We start from the raw sequence: 15,175 nt of genomic DNA, 5'->3' as shown, positions 1-15,175 counted from the left end.
ATATATATATATATATATATATATATATATATATATATATATGTATATATATATATGTATATGTATATACATATGGTTGGCTTCACATAAGACAACCCTTTTAGATGAGAAATAAGACACAATCTAAGCCATACAATGCATAAATTCAACGGCTCTGATTTGGTAGCATCCTATGGATTACGGTTAATCACAATCTGAGCAATTAGAAATCATAATAAGGCCAGGAAGGGTATTAATGTAAAAACACTCACAATGGCGGATGGACATAACAACACATTGCCGACTTTCCTTCTCCTAAATCTTATCGGCAATCGGCTACCCTCGCGCACGCTACACCCGAGCTCACTCACCCGAACATCCGCCGATCACCCAACCGACGATTTCCGATGGCCGACGCAAAACGAACGGCGAAGAGGAGAAGGGGAACGAAGGCTCGACCCGAACCCAAAGGTACACGCAAAAAAACTATACAGTAGGGTATTTGTTTCCGAATTTTTTTGGTGCTCTCGTGTCGTTCTGCCGATTGGCAGCTCGCCGGGCAGTAATGGGTAATGTTCCCAGCCTATGCACACACCCATCCCTAGGATTTACGGAACATCACAAAACGATGGTGATTATTGATGTGCAAAATCACAACAACAACCCTAGACGCCACTGGTTGATTAAATCAAAATGTAGGTGATTATTGATGTGCTAATGGCGTATATTAGCGTTTTAAAACTGGTAGGGATACGAACGGGTTGAGAGTTGCAGACTCTACCGTAATTTACAAAGCAAAAATAGAGTTCCCTAGCAAACCAAAAATGGTGTTCCCCCTTTTTTTTTGAAATACTGTCGATGTGTGCACCAGTGAACTGCAATAGAATTATAAAATGGTGGTCCTAGGTGCTTTATTGGGTATGAAACAGAAGAATGTAGAATGATATTTTGAGAATGACGGGAGTTATGGTGGGCCCTATAGAAAAATATTCCATCTCTAAGGTTAAAAGTAAATGTAGACACACAGATTGAAGGTGGTCCTTTGTCTTTTAGTGTAGATGAAACAAAGGACTTTGGAGTGATCTTTTGGGAGTGATCTTTTGGGAGTTATGCTGGGCCCCAGAGAAAAAGATCCCATCTTTGGTGGTGAAAGTAGATACAGACACACATATTGATACACGTTGAGCATTCACTATCAAAATTTTAATTCCTTTTAAGACGAATATTATAAGCATATTAAGTTGATAAAGTTGAGAATATTAGTTGCCTTGTGTGTTGTTATTTGTGAATAGTTTAAGATGATCATTATATATGTCTATACATACACAAAACTGTAACAATGTTTGGTTTTCATGTCTGATATGCACTGCTTTATTCAGTAATTAAACTTGCATGTGCATTTATGAACATTGGGATGTGCACTGCTGTAAGATATCTCAAAATGACCCGACTACTGTAATTAAAATGAACAGGTTCCAAACGGCGACTCACCAATCCTCCCACCCAGCAGCCAAGGAATAGGGATGATGACGACGACTTTGTCAGCCCTCCACGAGCATTCTTACAGCGGTTAGAAGCTGACCCAGCATGGAATGCCCCAGAATATGAATTAACCAAAGAAGAGGAGGCAAGGTTCCCCAGCATGACAACTAGGATAACCACGAAAGCACTAACAAATGCCATCAAAAAACTCAATCGAAGGCAGCGTGACGCTGTTGCAGCCATAGGGTTTGGAGATATCCTTAATCTTAACATCATGCAGGTACCCTTGCGCTTAGGGTGTTGGTTGCTCACAAACTTTGACCCAGCAACGATGACTATATTGTTGGATGATGAGAAAATAATGCGGATCCAAGAAGACGATGTGCAAATAGTGCTAGGATTTCCACGGGGGGATACTGATGTGACAAACCGGGACCCAAACGACGTTACCATAACACTACTGGAATGGAGCACCCCTCACAACCAAGCACGACATAACCCCAACGATGGTGAGCGATATCCTAGAAGAATACCCCGCTGGGTGTGAAATTTTCAAAGAGGCACTTCACTGTTTTGGTTGTGACCACACTGATCCGAGCCATGACAAATGGATACTGCCACCAGCTGTTTGTTGATGAGTTGGAGGATGTGGCCCGCATACCCAGCCTGAATTGGTGCAAGTACCTGCTGACGAACCTTGTTGACACACACAATAAATAGAAAAGAGGAGAGCACAAGAGATTCTGCGGGCCATTACTGTTTCTGACGGTAAGCACAATAGTGTTGATAATATTATTAACGTGGCCAAACACTTGAACATATAACCTGTAATATATTTTGGCACTATATGACCATGTAGGTACTGTATATGGACCGCGTGAAGTACGATGGCAACAAAGTTCCGCGACAAGTGCCGAGAATAAAAGGTTGGACCACCCGGTTAATGAGTGACAGGGCATTTTCAGAAATCAGGTTGGGGGGATTTGGGAAGGGCGAGCTATTGGACGCAGAACTTGAAAACACAGCAGCAGCAGCACCATGCGTGGAGGAGAGGGTAAGATAAAGCTAATGCTTTTGTGTATGATTAATATGTGAGGTCAAAACTGCTAGGTACTAAAGTGCACAACCCTTGGCACTAAGATGCACAGGGGTAGTTACACTACAAATATTCGCATGACAAAGTTTAAGAATACGGTAATATGCACAGGGTAATACACTAGGTGGCACATGGGACGTATGTGTAGTAGTACCTGAACAGAAACATTTCATCTAAACAAATGCTAAATAGTAACTGCTAAAGTGCACACACTCATGGAATGATATGCACACTGCTTATACACACACAATGCACATGATTTTTTTGGTACCTTAAATGCAGACTTTTGAAGCTCGTGTATCCGAGAAAATGACAATGTTGAAAGCCATAGTCTCGGATTTGGAGAAATTATTAGAGGAGACGGAGGACGCAGCTGTGAAGGATGAAATGGTAAGGGAAATTCAGCATTTGACTGAGGCACTAGTCGGAACGAGGGGGACACAACCACCGAAGGACACCAGTGGTGCAGAGAACAATGAAGGCACAGACAACCAGCACAAAGAGGAGTTTTGGGCAAACCCCGACAACATACGGGTCGTGGAGGACGTCGAGAGAGCTGCACTACAGAGAACTGAGGGAAACGAGATGCCTAGTTTTAGCTTGGGATTCACACAGATGGATAACGTTGATAGTATTGCTCCAACAACAAATGAAGTGGAACCACAGGGATGTACTGAAACAGACGTAGGAATGGAAACTGACCACGAGTGTGCACCAGAGGTGGTAAAATGTGCAGCACCAAGCAGTGAAACAATAGGCACCCCAGCAGAGGTAATAATTGCCAACTTGCATAATAATAGTTACCCGCATTTATTTTATCATATTGCAAATAGTAGGGGTTCATGGTAACGAATTGCACACACCACTATGAAATGGTCCTTAAAAAGGTACTAACGCATGTTTTCAACCAGCAAATGATTGGAGCCCATGAAAGCGGGCAAAAGAACCTGTGCGCACCCCCATTCGGCGCCCCGACCAAGATGGGACGACCACAACGGACAAAAGCTGAACGAGAGGATGAGGAACTGGAAATGCTCTGCCAGTACCTAAGCCAGATTATAGGCATCAACTACGAAGAAATTCCACCGCCATATGTCATTCACCAGTGGATTGCGCAAAGCCTAAACAACGACATGTAATGGATTCACTACCCAATAATATGTTGATTTCTAAAAACAGTGATATGAAGGCCGTAATAGTATACAACTTTAACACCCCCACACAATGCAAGTATGAGGTGCTGTTCACCTACAAGGGCAGAGTTGCACGGTTGTTAGACTTCGCATCCCTACTGATGGAGCAGGAGGTATCCGTTAGGATCATCACCGTGTGGGCATGCATCCTAAATCACCGAGAGCATCAAAATACAAACGGCGCGCCTAGGAGAGTATTCGCCTCCCCCACCACCACAACGGTATTATTCTGACCCTTCACTAACTACCAATACTACTTGTTTTGTCCATGTTAGCTAATAATGAATCAATCGACGCAGCTCCAAATGGTAGTGACATAGGCAAAATCACGGAGACAAAGGTTGGAATGGTTCTGTTCTAGGCTGGCAACTGATTTGGAGCCCTCTCCTTACAAGAAATGGTCAGATGTAGACATGGTAAATGAGAAACAGATTCCAGCAAAAATATTAGTACTGCATAATTCCACTGACACATTTATCAAATGCACCCTCACTAAATCACGAGGACACCCCATATAATGCAGTAGCATTGTTGCACAGGGGTACAGCATGAAGTGCACACAGCGTAGTATGCTATTGCGTAAGTGCACAGGGGTACAACGTGAAGTGCACACCCCATGGTATGCTGTAGTGTAAGTGCACAGAGGTAATTAGGCAGGTGCACGCCTTCATAATGTAATCTTCACACATGCATGCACGTCATTGATAACTGGTCTGACCTCGTGCAGGTGATATTTCCAATACTCCAGTCACAACACTTTTACATCATAAGCTTCGACCTGCTAAAGATAAAAATTGAAATCATCGATAACTCATCGAAGATGGCTCCAAATGACAAAAAATATCTCAACGTCCCAGAGGAATTGGTTAGCATTATCCCCCACATTTTAAATCGAATATGGACATTATCAAACTACAATATTTAAGGTGCAAACCTGTTTGTTTATAATCATGTGTACAGATTGACCTGTTTTCCACACACTTGTATGACGAAGGCGAAGTGAAAAAAAGCGGTGACATTGCAAGGGTAACCCCAACACGTATGCAAATGCCGTGGAGAGATAACTTAAACCATGTAGATTGCGGAATCTACACCATGCGGCACATGGAGACGTTCCGAGGGCAGACATTCAAGACATGGAAGTGTGGGCTCGTGAGAGGTGATCGTGCATATCTACGCAATCTTCGAATGGTATATATTCGGGAAATTCTAATGGCCGAAATCAACGACCTCCGACTTACCAACATTAAGAGGGCAAGAAAATTCCAGCATGAGCTATTCCTAAGCTATGTCACGGAAGGCAAGTGAAAAACTTGCAATGATGAACAGTTTGACAAAAGGCTGCTTTTTATTTTGAAATTAACCAAGGTGAAAACTATGGGATATTTATTTTTTGGAGATGTAGACAATGCGTAGGGTGCACAGGGCGATCTAGAGTAGTGGTCTTAGATGACTAATTTTTTGGAGGATATGATTTAGTGAACTTGTGCAAGCATGTGATTTGTTTATGAATTGTGTGCACGGACAAACAGTGAACACCAAACTGTACCCACCACGATCATGGTGACGGTGTTGATCTAATGTGCACATTCCGATGTAATTAGTAAGTTTTTATTTTCACATAAATGCAGAAAAGGTGCACACACGTGTTGACAGCATATGCACACAGGCGAATACTAGTACATGGAGAGCATAAACCCAAATAACCCCAAGAGAGCAAAATACAAATAGACGTGCAAATAGTACTGAAAGTAAATGCACACGGGCTATTAAGTTACAGCATATGCACACAGAAATGAGAGTACATGCACATAGTAATGAGAGTACATGCACACAGTTATGAGACTAATGAGAGTAAATACCCACAATAATGAAAGAAATAACCGTAATGACCGTAAATGCACATAGTAAGAAACCAAAAACATACACACGTGCACACAGTAATGACAGTAAATGCACACAGTAATGAGAATACTGAGATTAAGTGCACATAGTAATGAGAGTAATGAGACCAATGACAGTGAATGCACATTGCAAGAAACCAAACACATGCACACATGCACACGGACTTGAGAGTAAATGCAGACAGTAATGAAAGAACTGGAAGTAAGTGCACACAGTAATGAGAGCAATGACCGTAATGAGAGTGAATGCACATAGTAAGGAACCAAACACATACTCACGTGCACACAGTAATGAGATTAAATGCACATGGGCAAAAACGAGGGCGCGAGACATCTCAGTGGAGAGCGTAAACCCAAATAAAACCACAGACAAAGACACACACACACATGCACACGGACTTGAGAGTAAATGCACAGAGTAATGAAAGTACTAAGACTAAGTGCACACAGTAATGAGATTAAATGCACATGGGCAATACGAGGGCGCGACCCATCTCAGTGGAGAGCGTAAACCCAAAAAAAACCACAGACAAAGACACACACACACGTGGACACAGAACTTAAAGTAAATGCACATGCACGAAACCACTTAGTTTGCCAAAGAAAGTGACAAAAGCAAAGAAGAATGAAAACGATTCAACAAAACTTAACGAGATAATCTTGTTCATTATTACACAAAAACAGTAACAAATTCCTAAACCGGAAATAGTCAAATAACTCCCCACAATAACATGTAAACAGTGTAAACTACGCCTTGGCCTTGGACTTTGCCTTCGCCTTCAACTTTGCTTGGACATTTGACTTAGATTTAGGATTTAATGGGCAGTTACGGCTGTCATGGCCATTGCATTTATGACATGTAGCGCACTCGCGAGTAAACTGCGCAGCTTTCTCCATAGCAAGCTCTTTTGAAATTTTGTACCGCTTCCAAGATCCCTTATTCTTAGCAACAGTAGGAGGTTGGACAACAATCTCTGAAGACGCAAGCACACCACCAAAGAAACGAATAACCCCAGACTTACCCACCGATGAACCCAAAGTACTGTCCGCACCCACAAATGACAGTTTCAACTCCCTCAAAATACGAGACAACTCCGATACACGATCCGAATTATCCCCAGCAAGTGCAACGCAACTATAAAAGTCATTCCAAACCTCCTTCATGGCGCCCTTTCTGGAGTTCCCACGGAAAGCAAACTCATCGTGCACACCATCTATATCATAAATCGGACGTTTGTACGCATCACGTGTCCACCGAGAGACAATGTAGCAGTCCGGAATGGAGTCCACATGAGCATCCTTGAAAACAAGAAAAATATGCCTACAAAGCAACCCAACACGCTCAAACATCCGACAAGAACAAGAAGCAGTAGTTTCCGACATATGAAAGACAACAACACACACAACACCATTTGCCCCCTCTACTTCAACGCGTTTTACATCACCATCCATCGAAACTGAGAAAACACGGCACTCAAAGCAACCAACAACAATCTCTGCTTGTACGTCATAGAAAATAGTAATGGTATAAATAGAAGCAGCATAACGCTCAATAGGCAAAGGCGTCTTAACCACGGGCAAATACCCCTCACATGCAACATCGAGCTTAGCCTGCTTATGCCTTTGAGTATCAATCGCACCTTCGAAGTGAATAAAAAACTCCACTAAGCTTGCATGGCAATTAGTACAGCCCCCAAATGAACTATTCTGGGATTCGGACCGAGATGTAGTCCGCACCAACCCACTCATAGGTAAGTCGCGAAAGAAGGCAGGAATCCAAAATGCACGCAACTAAAACATCAACTGAAGCCACCTATGCTCACCAAGGCCATGCACCTCCATAAGTTGAATCCATTTAGACTCAAACTGCTCAATCGTTATACACTCATCCCACACAATAGCATTAAGATCCCTACGGAAAGGCTGATCATTGGCAAGCACTGCCCGAACCTTGTCACCAACCTTCGTCATAATATGCCACATACAAAATCGATGTCGTGCAGATGTGAAAACCCTTGGCACAGCTACACGTAAAGATGCGTCTTGATCGGTGACAACGTATGTCGGCTCGTGGCCCATAGCTCGCTTGAAATTATCAAGCAACTACACATATGAGTCAACATCTTCCTTTGCAATCAACCCCGCTGCAAACGTCACTGATTTCTTGTGATTATCCATGCTAGTAAATGGAACGAACACAAGATTATACCTACACACATTACAGCTCCGTACATTACAAACAAAACAAACTAGAACCTAACTAAAGAAGAACCAAAAATACATTAACTGGAAACAACATATGCACACGCTGAGTGACTAAAATGCACATACAGCGCACTGTTTAACTGGGACAGAATTGACAGAAACGGCCCAACAAGGGCCACTATTACCCTGAAAATACACTACACGTGCACACGCCTATCGGCATAAATGCACGCACCAGTATATGTTCCGATCAAGCACAATAGAAACATAGCACAAAATCCCATTGACACTAGAGATGCAAATGAATTGGTGAAGATATGCACGTACCTGTTAGTCTTATACGTCGCATCAAAGGACACAACGTCACCGAAGCACGCAAAATAACGCCGCGCAACCGGGTCTGCCTAGAACACACGCGAAAGCTGATCATACTCATCCACATCATAGTCAAAGCAAAATGTAGACCACAACTCCTTCTTTTGAAGGAACTTTTCAACGATCAACTGTGCATCCCCCCCGCTAATATACGCCATTAAATCCCGCTTAAAATTCTGGAAGTCTACACCAGTGGCCCCAACATCAACAAAATCCCCCACCATTTGCTTATAAAGCTTGAAGGATTTGATCGGACCTATATTCGCTTTTGCACAATTAGCAACAAAGCTTTGATGGCCCACAGACAACTTACGATTAACCCTCATGAATGGCTTAGACAACTCTGAGTACAAAGAATGTGTGTGCCGTATCTCGCAAGAAAACACAGAATACCGGCCATCACCCATACGCTTCAAATGATCTTGGCATTACAACCAACCCTATTCGTAATACGACGTCTCTTCGGTGATATGGAACCATCACCGACCCCCTCACCTACCGGACAAACATCCTTAGCAGGCTGCTTGAAACCTTCGCGAGAACACACCAAATACTTTCTCAACACATTACCCATCCTATCCTTTGTTTCAGTGCTACGACAAACATCAAAGCCAACCGTACAAGCATATTGGACATAGAAGTCAACACCATCATCCAACTTGCTAAACCGCTGACCAACATAGGGCTGCCTAGCTTCGTCACAACTCGGAATCCAATATTTTGTCCCTCTAGGGGAGAGATTCATGACACACTCATTGGACCCACCACTCCCCCCTGACAAACCTTCATCATCACAAAATGATGCTGCTACATGGGGACACAACCCCGTAAAAAATAGACAACATTGTAAGTAAAAAAACATAACAAAGCAACCAACATCACTTGCATAAAGACGACACAATGTGCATATAAAGACAACTCAATGTGCATATATACTGAACCCATCCACCCTAGAATAACCAAACACACGCCAACAAGTAAGTCGCAACTACCGCAACAAAAAACAGTACACGACACCCACAACGAATAATGGAGATTAAAACTCAATAAATACCATACGCAAAACAAACAAAGCAACAAACCAACATGTCAAAACGAAAAATAAACAATGATAGTACAGACCAACAGCACCAGTGTCTGTGCAAACTGTATGATATGCACACAGATTAAAACACATATGCACACAGCCGCGAAGTCCAGAAAATATAGAAAACACGAAGACCGTGATCCATACGACCACGAAACACGAGAAAACAAGGAAAAACAAAAAAAAAATAATAAAGACAAACTACAACATACCTCCATCAACAAACTTCATGATCGAAAAACCAAAGCAATGCCACAGAGAAGACAGGAATGGAAACGGTGAGACTGGATGGCAAAAGAAAATAAAAAATCTACTCCTACCAAAATTAAAACACCTAAAAAAAATGCATTAAAATCTCAGAGTAAAAATAAAACATCTACAATTACAATACAACCCTTACTAATTAAAATTAAACACATAAAAAAGGAAAATAGGATTAATCTCAACCATCAAATAGTACAAGATGGACGGACCCCAATTTGTCTTATCTCTCACCTAAAGGGGTTGTCTCATATGATTACAATTATATATATATATATATATATATATATTTTAAATGTACCATTGATATATGATTAAATGTAATAAATATTCAAATGTTCAATTGGTATATGTTAGGATATTGGCTTAATTATTTGTCACACCTTAGGTTAAGTTTAAATGTAGTTTTAATATTTTTTTTAGACTGCCTGGACCTAATCCTGGAGCAGCTCCAGAACCTGCTTCAGCTGGTTGTTGAATCCTTCATTCGTCCGACCGAAAAATGTGGCGTCAAATTAAGGAATGCATGGTGATGAGCTATTTGTTGAGATCTAATGTCTAAGTTTGTTTCAGCCAACATTGGAGTGTTTATTCATATAAAAGGGAGGCATTAATTCTTCAATGATCACACACGCCTTACGAGAGAATTGGGAATGGAATCAGATTAAATCATTAGCCTCTTTCTTGATCATATTTCAGTTTACAAAGCTTTATCTTATGTCTTACTTATTCTCTATTCAACTATGATGCTGGAGGTTGCGGAGTTATGCTCAGAAGAATTATACAGTGTATGAAGACTTGGTGATCGGCTTGCACGAATTCACCCACAAATGTAGTTTTGAAGAAATAATTTTGTACTCAGCGTAGTCCATTGTTGAATGGTGTTGGTATCTTTATTTCTTGTAACTCTTTGTTTTTCTTAGTGGATTGGGTTTTCATGAGTGGCCCCGCAGACGTAGGAGTATTGCTCCGAACTGCGTTAACAATCCTGGTTGTCGTAATTTCAGGTTTATTTATTCTTTTGCTTAAGTTTTTAATTTGATTAAAATTAAGTGGACATCTTTAAGTTTGTGAATTCAAGACTCACGGTCTTTTTCATATATATATAAAGTTGTAAGACCTATTTTGACTATTAAAGTATATGTATGTAATTTTATAGGTTGGAGTGGGATTTTACTTAGCATCGTTCGCTAATGTTTTAATCTATGTTTTAATTTCAGGTTTGGACTAGAGGTAATCTAGGAATTCGTGGGCTCCCTGCCTACTTTCATTATGAAGTTGCCACCCTTACATGACGGGAAGTTGCTTTTGAGCCCTGCTGATATTCTCAAAGTTCATTAAAATCGTGGTGTTAAGCAAGTGCTTGTCCAATGGCAAGGTACTACACCAGAGGAAGCCTCATGGGAACTTGTAGAGAAATTCAAAGATATTTTCCAGACTTCAAGCTTGAGGACAAACTTGTGTTGCTGGGAGGGTGTGTTGATACATTTATTGGAAAAACTTACCAAAGGCATAAAAGAAAAAATGAGGTACACATCTCTAGTTGAACTCAAGAAGAATTCATGTGCTTGTTGCTCAAATAATTGTTATAGTTTAATTTCTCTTGTCATTTATTTTTGAATTTATTCATACTTTTATGTTTTCTACCGTTGCCAAGCATTGTATACATTTGGATGCTTATTACAATGGAAAGGTAGATATGTTTTACTCTGGCAAATGAGAACTTTGGGAGAAAGAGAACTCATAAAATACTCCAAGCTTTGCAAACTAGTTTTTACTTTCATGCTTCTTTTATTATTAAATTTCTCAGTCTCTTCTATCTAGACAAACATAGGTAAGTCGAAGTACCTAGCGTGCTCTAACATGCCTTGTGCTAGCTCTGTTCCTACACGGAGACTCATGTCGCGATCCCAATCTACCCGGATCGTATCAAAATACTAGTTCCCATATGGACAATGTAATTTTTGTCTTTATTTTTTGAGTTAAGGACATGTTATTCTTCCCAAAAAAAAAAACAATTAACACATCTCTTTTTGCTCTTCACATACATATGCAGGATAGATGTTACGCAATTAATATCTTTAACAAGAATGCACTGCAATTGGTTAGTTGGAATTGCTAGTGACCAAGGCTCAAGCAGACAGGGAGCCCGGCCTACACATGAATTGAAGAAACCTCAAACTATTAAGAGCATACCATGGGCGATTCATCTTTTCACTTACGGGGCGTTTGGTTCACGGAATGTTAGATTACCTTAGGGAATGTTAGATTGCTGGGAATGTTAGATTCTGAAGTAGTTGGAACGTAGGAGACAATGTAATGTCCGAGCAGCCATTTGAAGGTACAAATTTAACCTCAACCCAAAATCTTGATTCTTGACTACTTTTTGCCTCCTCCGTCTTCGTCTTCGTCTTCCTCGCCAGTCTCCACCTCTGTAAATCTGTAATGGGGTTTATGGCCACCATTTCCCATTCTTCGCCTCTCTTACACCTTCAAACCCATACCTCTATTGTCAACTCATCACCCTTCTCCTTCCAAAACATCCATATACTACACAGGTAATTCCCGCCCTCTTCCTCTGATCTGTGTTTATGCTTTCTGAATTCTTGTTTGTGGTTCAGGAAAATCAGGTTTATTAGCTGTCCGGCGCTGAATAAGCCCAACAATGCCGCTGCCGCTGCCGACACTCTGAGAATCATATTCGCCGCCGGTGGCACGGGGGGCCACATATACCCAGCGGTGGCTATAGCAGATGAGCTGAAAGCCATAAACCCCAGTATGCAAGCCCTCTTTGTGGGAATGCCCGGTGGAATGGAAAGCGCCACCGTGCCGGCTGCCGGCTACTCCTTTGCGCCCGTCCCAGCCTCCCCCTTGGCCCGACCCTTCTTCTCTCCCTACAATCTCTTTATTCTCCCTTTCCTTTTAATCAACTCTCTCCTAAAATGTTTCCAATTGCTCCAAGTATTCAAACCCCAGATCGTCGTCGGCACCGGCGGCTTTGTTTCATTCCCCATTTGCCTCGCCGCCGCGCTTGGAGGCGTAAAACTTGTAATCCAAGAGCAAAACGCAGCACCCGGGATCGCAAATCGTGTGCTTTCCCTCTTTGCTGATAAAATATTTTTAGCATTCGATTCGAGTATTGAGTGTTTTTGGCAGAAGAAAAAGTGTGTAGTTTGTGGCAATCCAGTAAGATCTTCATTGAAAAGAAATGTCCCAAAAGAGGTGGCAAGACAACATTTTTTCCCAGATTTGGAAGGAAAAGGGAAAGTAGTGTTAGTTCTGGGAGGATCTTTGGGTGCCAATACAATCAATGTTAAGCTTTTGAATTTGTATTCTAATGTGTTGGATGAGAGGAAGGATTTGTTTCTCATTTGGCAGACTGGTGTGGAAGCTTTCCATGAAATTCAAAGTCTTGTAAACACCCATCCTCAACTAGTCCTTACTCCGTGAGTATCATTATTTCAGTTCCATATATATTAGCATGCAAAGTTGGTTTTTTTGAAGAAAGATGTTAACCTTCATGCCTTGTGACAACTTTCAATGTGTTTTAGCATCCTTAATTTATTGTGTTTTAGCATGCAAAGTTGGTTTTTTTTTTTTAAGAAAGATGTTAACCTTCATGCCCTGTGACAAGTTTCAATGTGTTTTAGCATCCTTAATTTAATCTGTTCCTTGTTATTGTGTTTTTTCATTTATAAGTGCACATTTATCACTTCTTGACTAGAGTAGCTGAAGAGATGAGCTTATGTTCTTGTTAAAACTGGAGCTATGCTTGTTAATGAAACAAAAAACCGTATGCTTTCCCATTTTTACATTTATTTAGCGAATGTTATGTTTCCATTCAGGTCTGATTTCATTCTAACATCGTGAAGGTAGGTTCTTGCACGTTATGGATTTGGCATATGCAGCTGCAGACCTTATCATTTCAAGGTCTGGGGCAATGACTTGCTATGAGATTTTGGCTACTGGGAAACCTTGTATTTTGGTACTTTAGTTTCCTCCACTTTTTTATATGTGAATGCTGGATGACAGTGAAATGAAAGGCTGGACAGTGTTTTCATTCTAATTCTCAATAAGTGATTATACTACATATGACTTTCTGTTGGGCTGAGGTCAGTAAAGGACTTGATCAAGTCCTGCACCTAGCGTCTCGAAAATGTGTAGCAGTATAAGGAAATAAACTTGACTTTCTCTCCTATTAACCTTTTTTGTATGTCTTTGGTGAAAAGCATTTCTTGAATTCTGCAGATACCATCACCAAATGTTGCAGAAGGGCACCAGCTCAAAAATGCTTGTTTAATGGCCAAGCTAGCTGGTGCAAGGGTTATTACAGAAAATGAACTTGATTCATTTGCTCTAAGAAGTGCTACTGAAGAAATTTTAGGTATGCAGAGTTTCTCTTTCGTGTAGATCACTTCTTGAGGTTAACCCTATCGATAATTTCATGTAGACCCTAGCAATAACTTTGTTTGCGTGATATAGTTTCTGAATGGTGTAATCTGGGTAGGGGGAGCATGGCCAAGTGCCCAGATCCTTAAAATGGAGAAAAATACATATGACTAGTCCCTAGATATAACAACATAAGAATACTATGTAGAATGAGATAAGCCAAGTAGCCCATTCTGATGGCACTTCAGATTTGCTTTTTTGTCTATTGTGAAAATTGTCAGATGTGAAATACTCTCATCTTGAAAATGAAAGTAAAGTCAATTAGGATGCCTGTTTGTTGGGGATTGGAAAGAACAGGAGAAACAAAGTATATACAGCCTACCTTACATGTGCAGTTGTGCTATGTCTATAGCATAGTTCTTACACCCCTCAAAGACACAAAAATCCAATTGAGCCACCCACCATGTACTTGCTGTTTAATATAAGTTTCTTAAACCTGAATGAGCTTCACAATGATTGTTTCAGGGGATGAGAGTTTGATGGCAGATATGTCTGAGAGAGCTTTAAAGGCTGCAAAGCTGGATGCATCTGCTGAAATCTCTAAACATATTCTCTCTCTTGTCAACTTCTCAGCAATCAGTTGTGAAAGCAGCTAATGAGGGGTGTTTGGCAATTAGCCGTTAACGGATAGCTGCTTGATTTAATTGGTATCTAATAGTTGATTGCAGTAGTTGGTTTGACCAACAATAGTATTATTATATTATAAAAAGGTGCTTGCTAAATTAATTGTTTACTCTTAGTAAATTACATATAAAATGACGTATAAGGGTATAAATATATTGTGTTATTTACTTTACTTTTAAAGTATTTTTATAATCTATTGTTACCATTGTGTTATTATTAATTATTTTAAGTATTATTTGTATTTTATTATTTATATTGTTATAAATATAAAGAAATATTGCGTAGTTAATAATAATTCTATATTAAAAATATAATTTCAAATAAAAATATAATAAACATAAGTTGTTAATAATAATTTAATATAACGGTTAACACAATTATATGTGTATGTGTGAGTGTGTCTTAGGTAGAGGTGTCAAATGGGTGGGCTTGGACCAGTTCAGTTTGACCCGTCATTGGTCTTCTTTTTTTCTTTTTCTTTTTTTTCCTTTTTTCTTTTTTCTTTTTACTGCTCAGACCC

At 40.4% G+C, this 15,175-nt stretch overlaps 2 protein-coding genes across 2 annotated transcripts; one reads left to right on the top strand and one right to left on the bottom strand.

Moving 5' to 3' along the window:
- Positions 1-6,401: 6,401 nt before the first annotated feature.
- Positions 6,402-7,733, bottom strand: LOC116010868 (protein FAR1-RELATED SEQUENCE 5-like). The gene is made up of 2 exons (XM_031250366.1): positions 7,478-7,733; positions 6,402-7,294 (listed from the first exon to the last, which is right to left on the bottom strand). The coding sequence occupies exons 1-2, from the start codon at positions 7,731-7,733 to the stop codon at positions 6,402-6,404; spliced, it is 1,149 nt and encodes a 382-aa protein (XP_031106226.1).
- Positions 7,734-11,737: 4,004 nt separating this feature from the next.
- Positions 11,738-14,826, top strand: LOC116010248 (UDP-N-acetylglucosamine--N-acetylmuramyl-(pentapeptide) pyrophosphoryl-undecaprenol N-acetylglucosamine transferase). Its single transcript, XM_031249569.1, has 5 exons — positions 11,738-12,140; positions 12,204-13,028; positions 13,459-13,567; positions 13,831-13,966; positions 14,497-14,826. Exons 1-5 carry the CDS (start codon positions 12,028-12,030, stop codon positions 14,625-14,627), a joined length of 1,314 nt encoding a protein of 437 aa, XP_031105429.1. The 5' UTR covers positions 11,738-12,027; the 3' UTR covers positions 14,628-14,826.
- Positions 14,827-15,175: the final 349 nt, after the last annotated feature.

This window comes from Ipomoea triloba, chromosome 2 (genome assembly GCF_003576645.1).
Source record: "Ipomoea triloba cultivar NCNSP0323 chromosome 2, ASM357664v1".
Classification (NCBI taxonomy): domain Eukaryota; kingdom Viridiplantae; phylum Streptophyta; class Magnoliopsida; order Solanales; family Convolvulaceae; genus Ipomoea; species Ipomoea triloba.
Note: the sequence above shows the minus strand (reverse complement) of the source record. Positions and strands in the feature narration are given on the sequence as shown.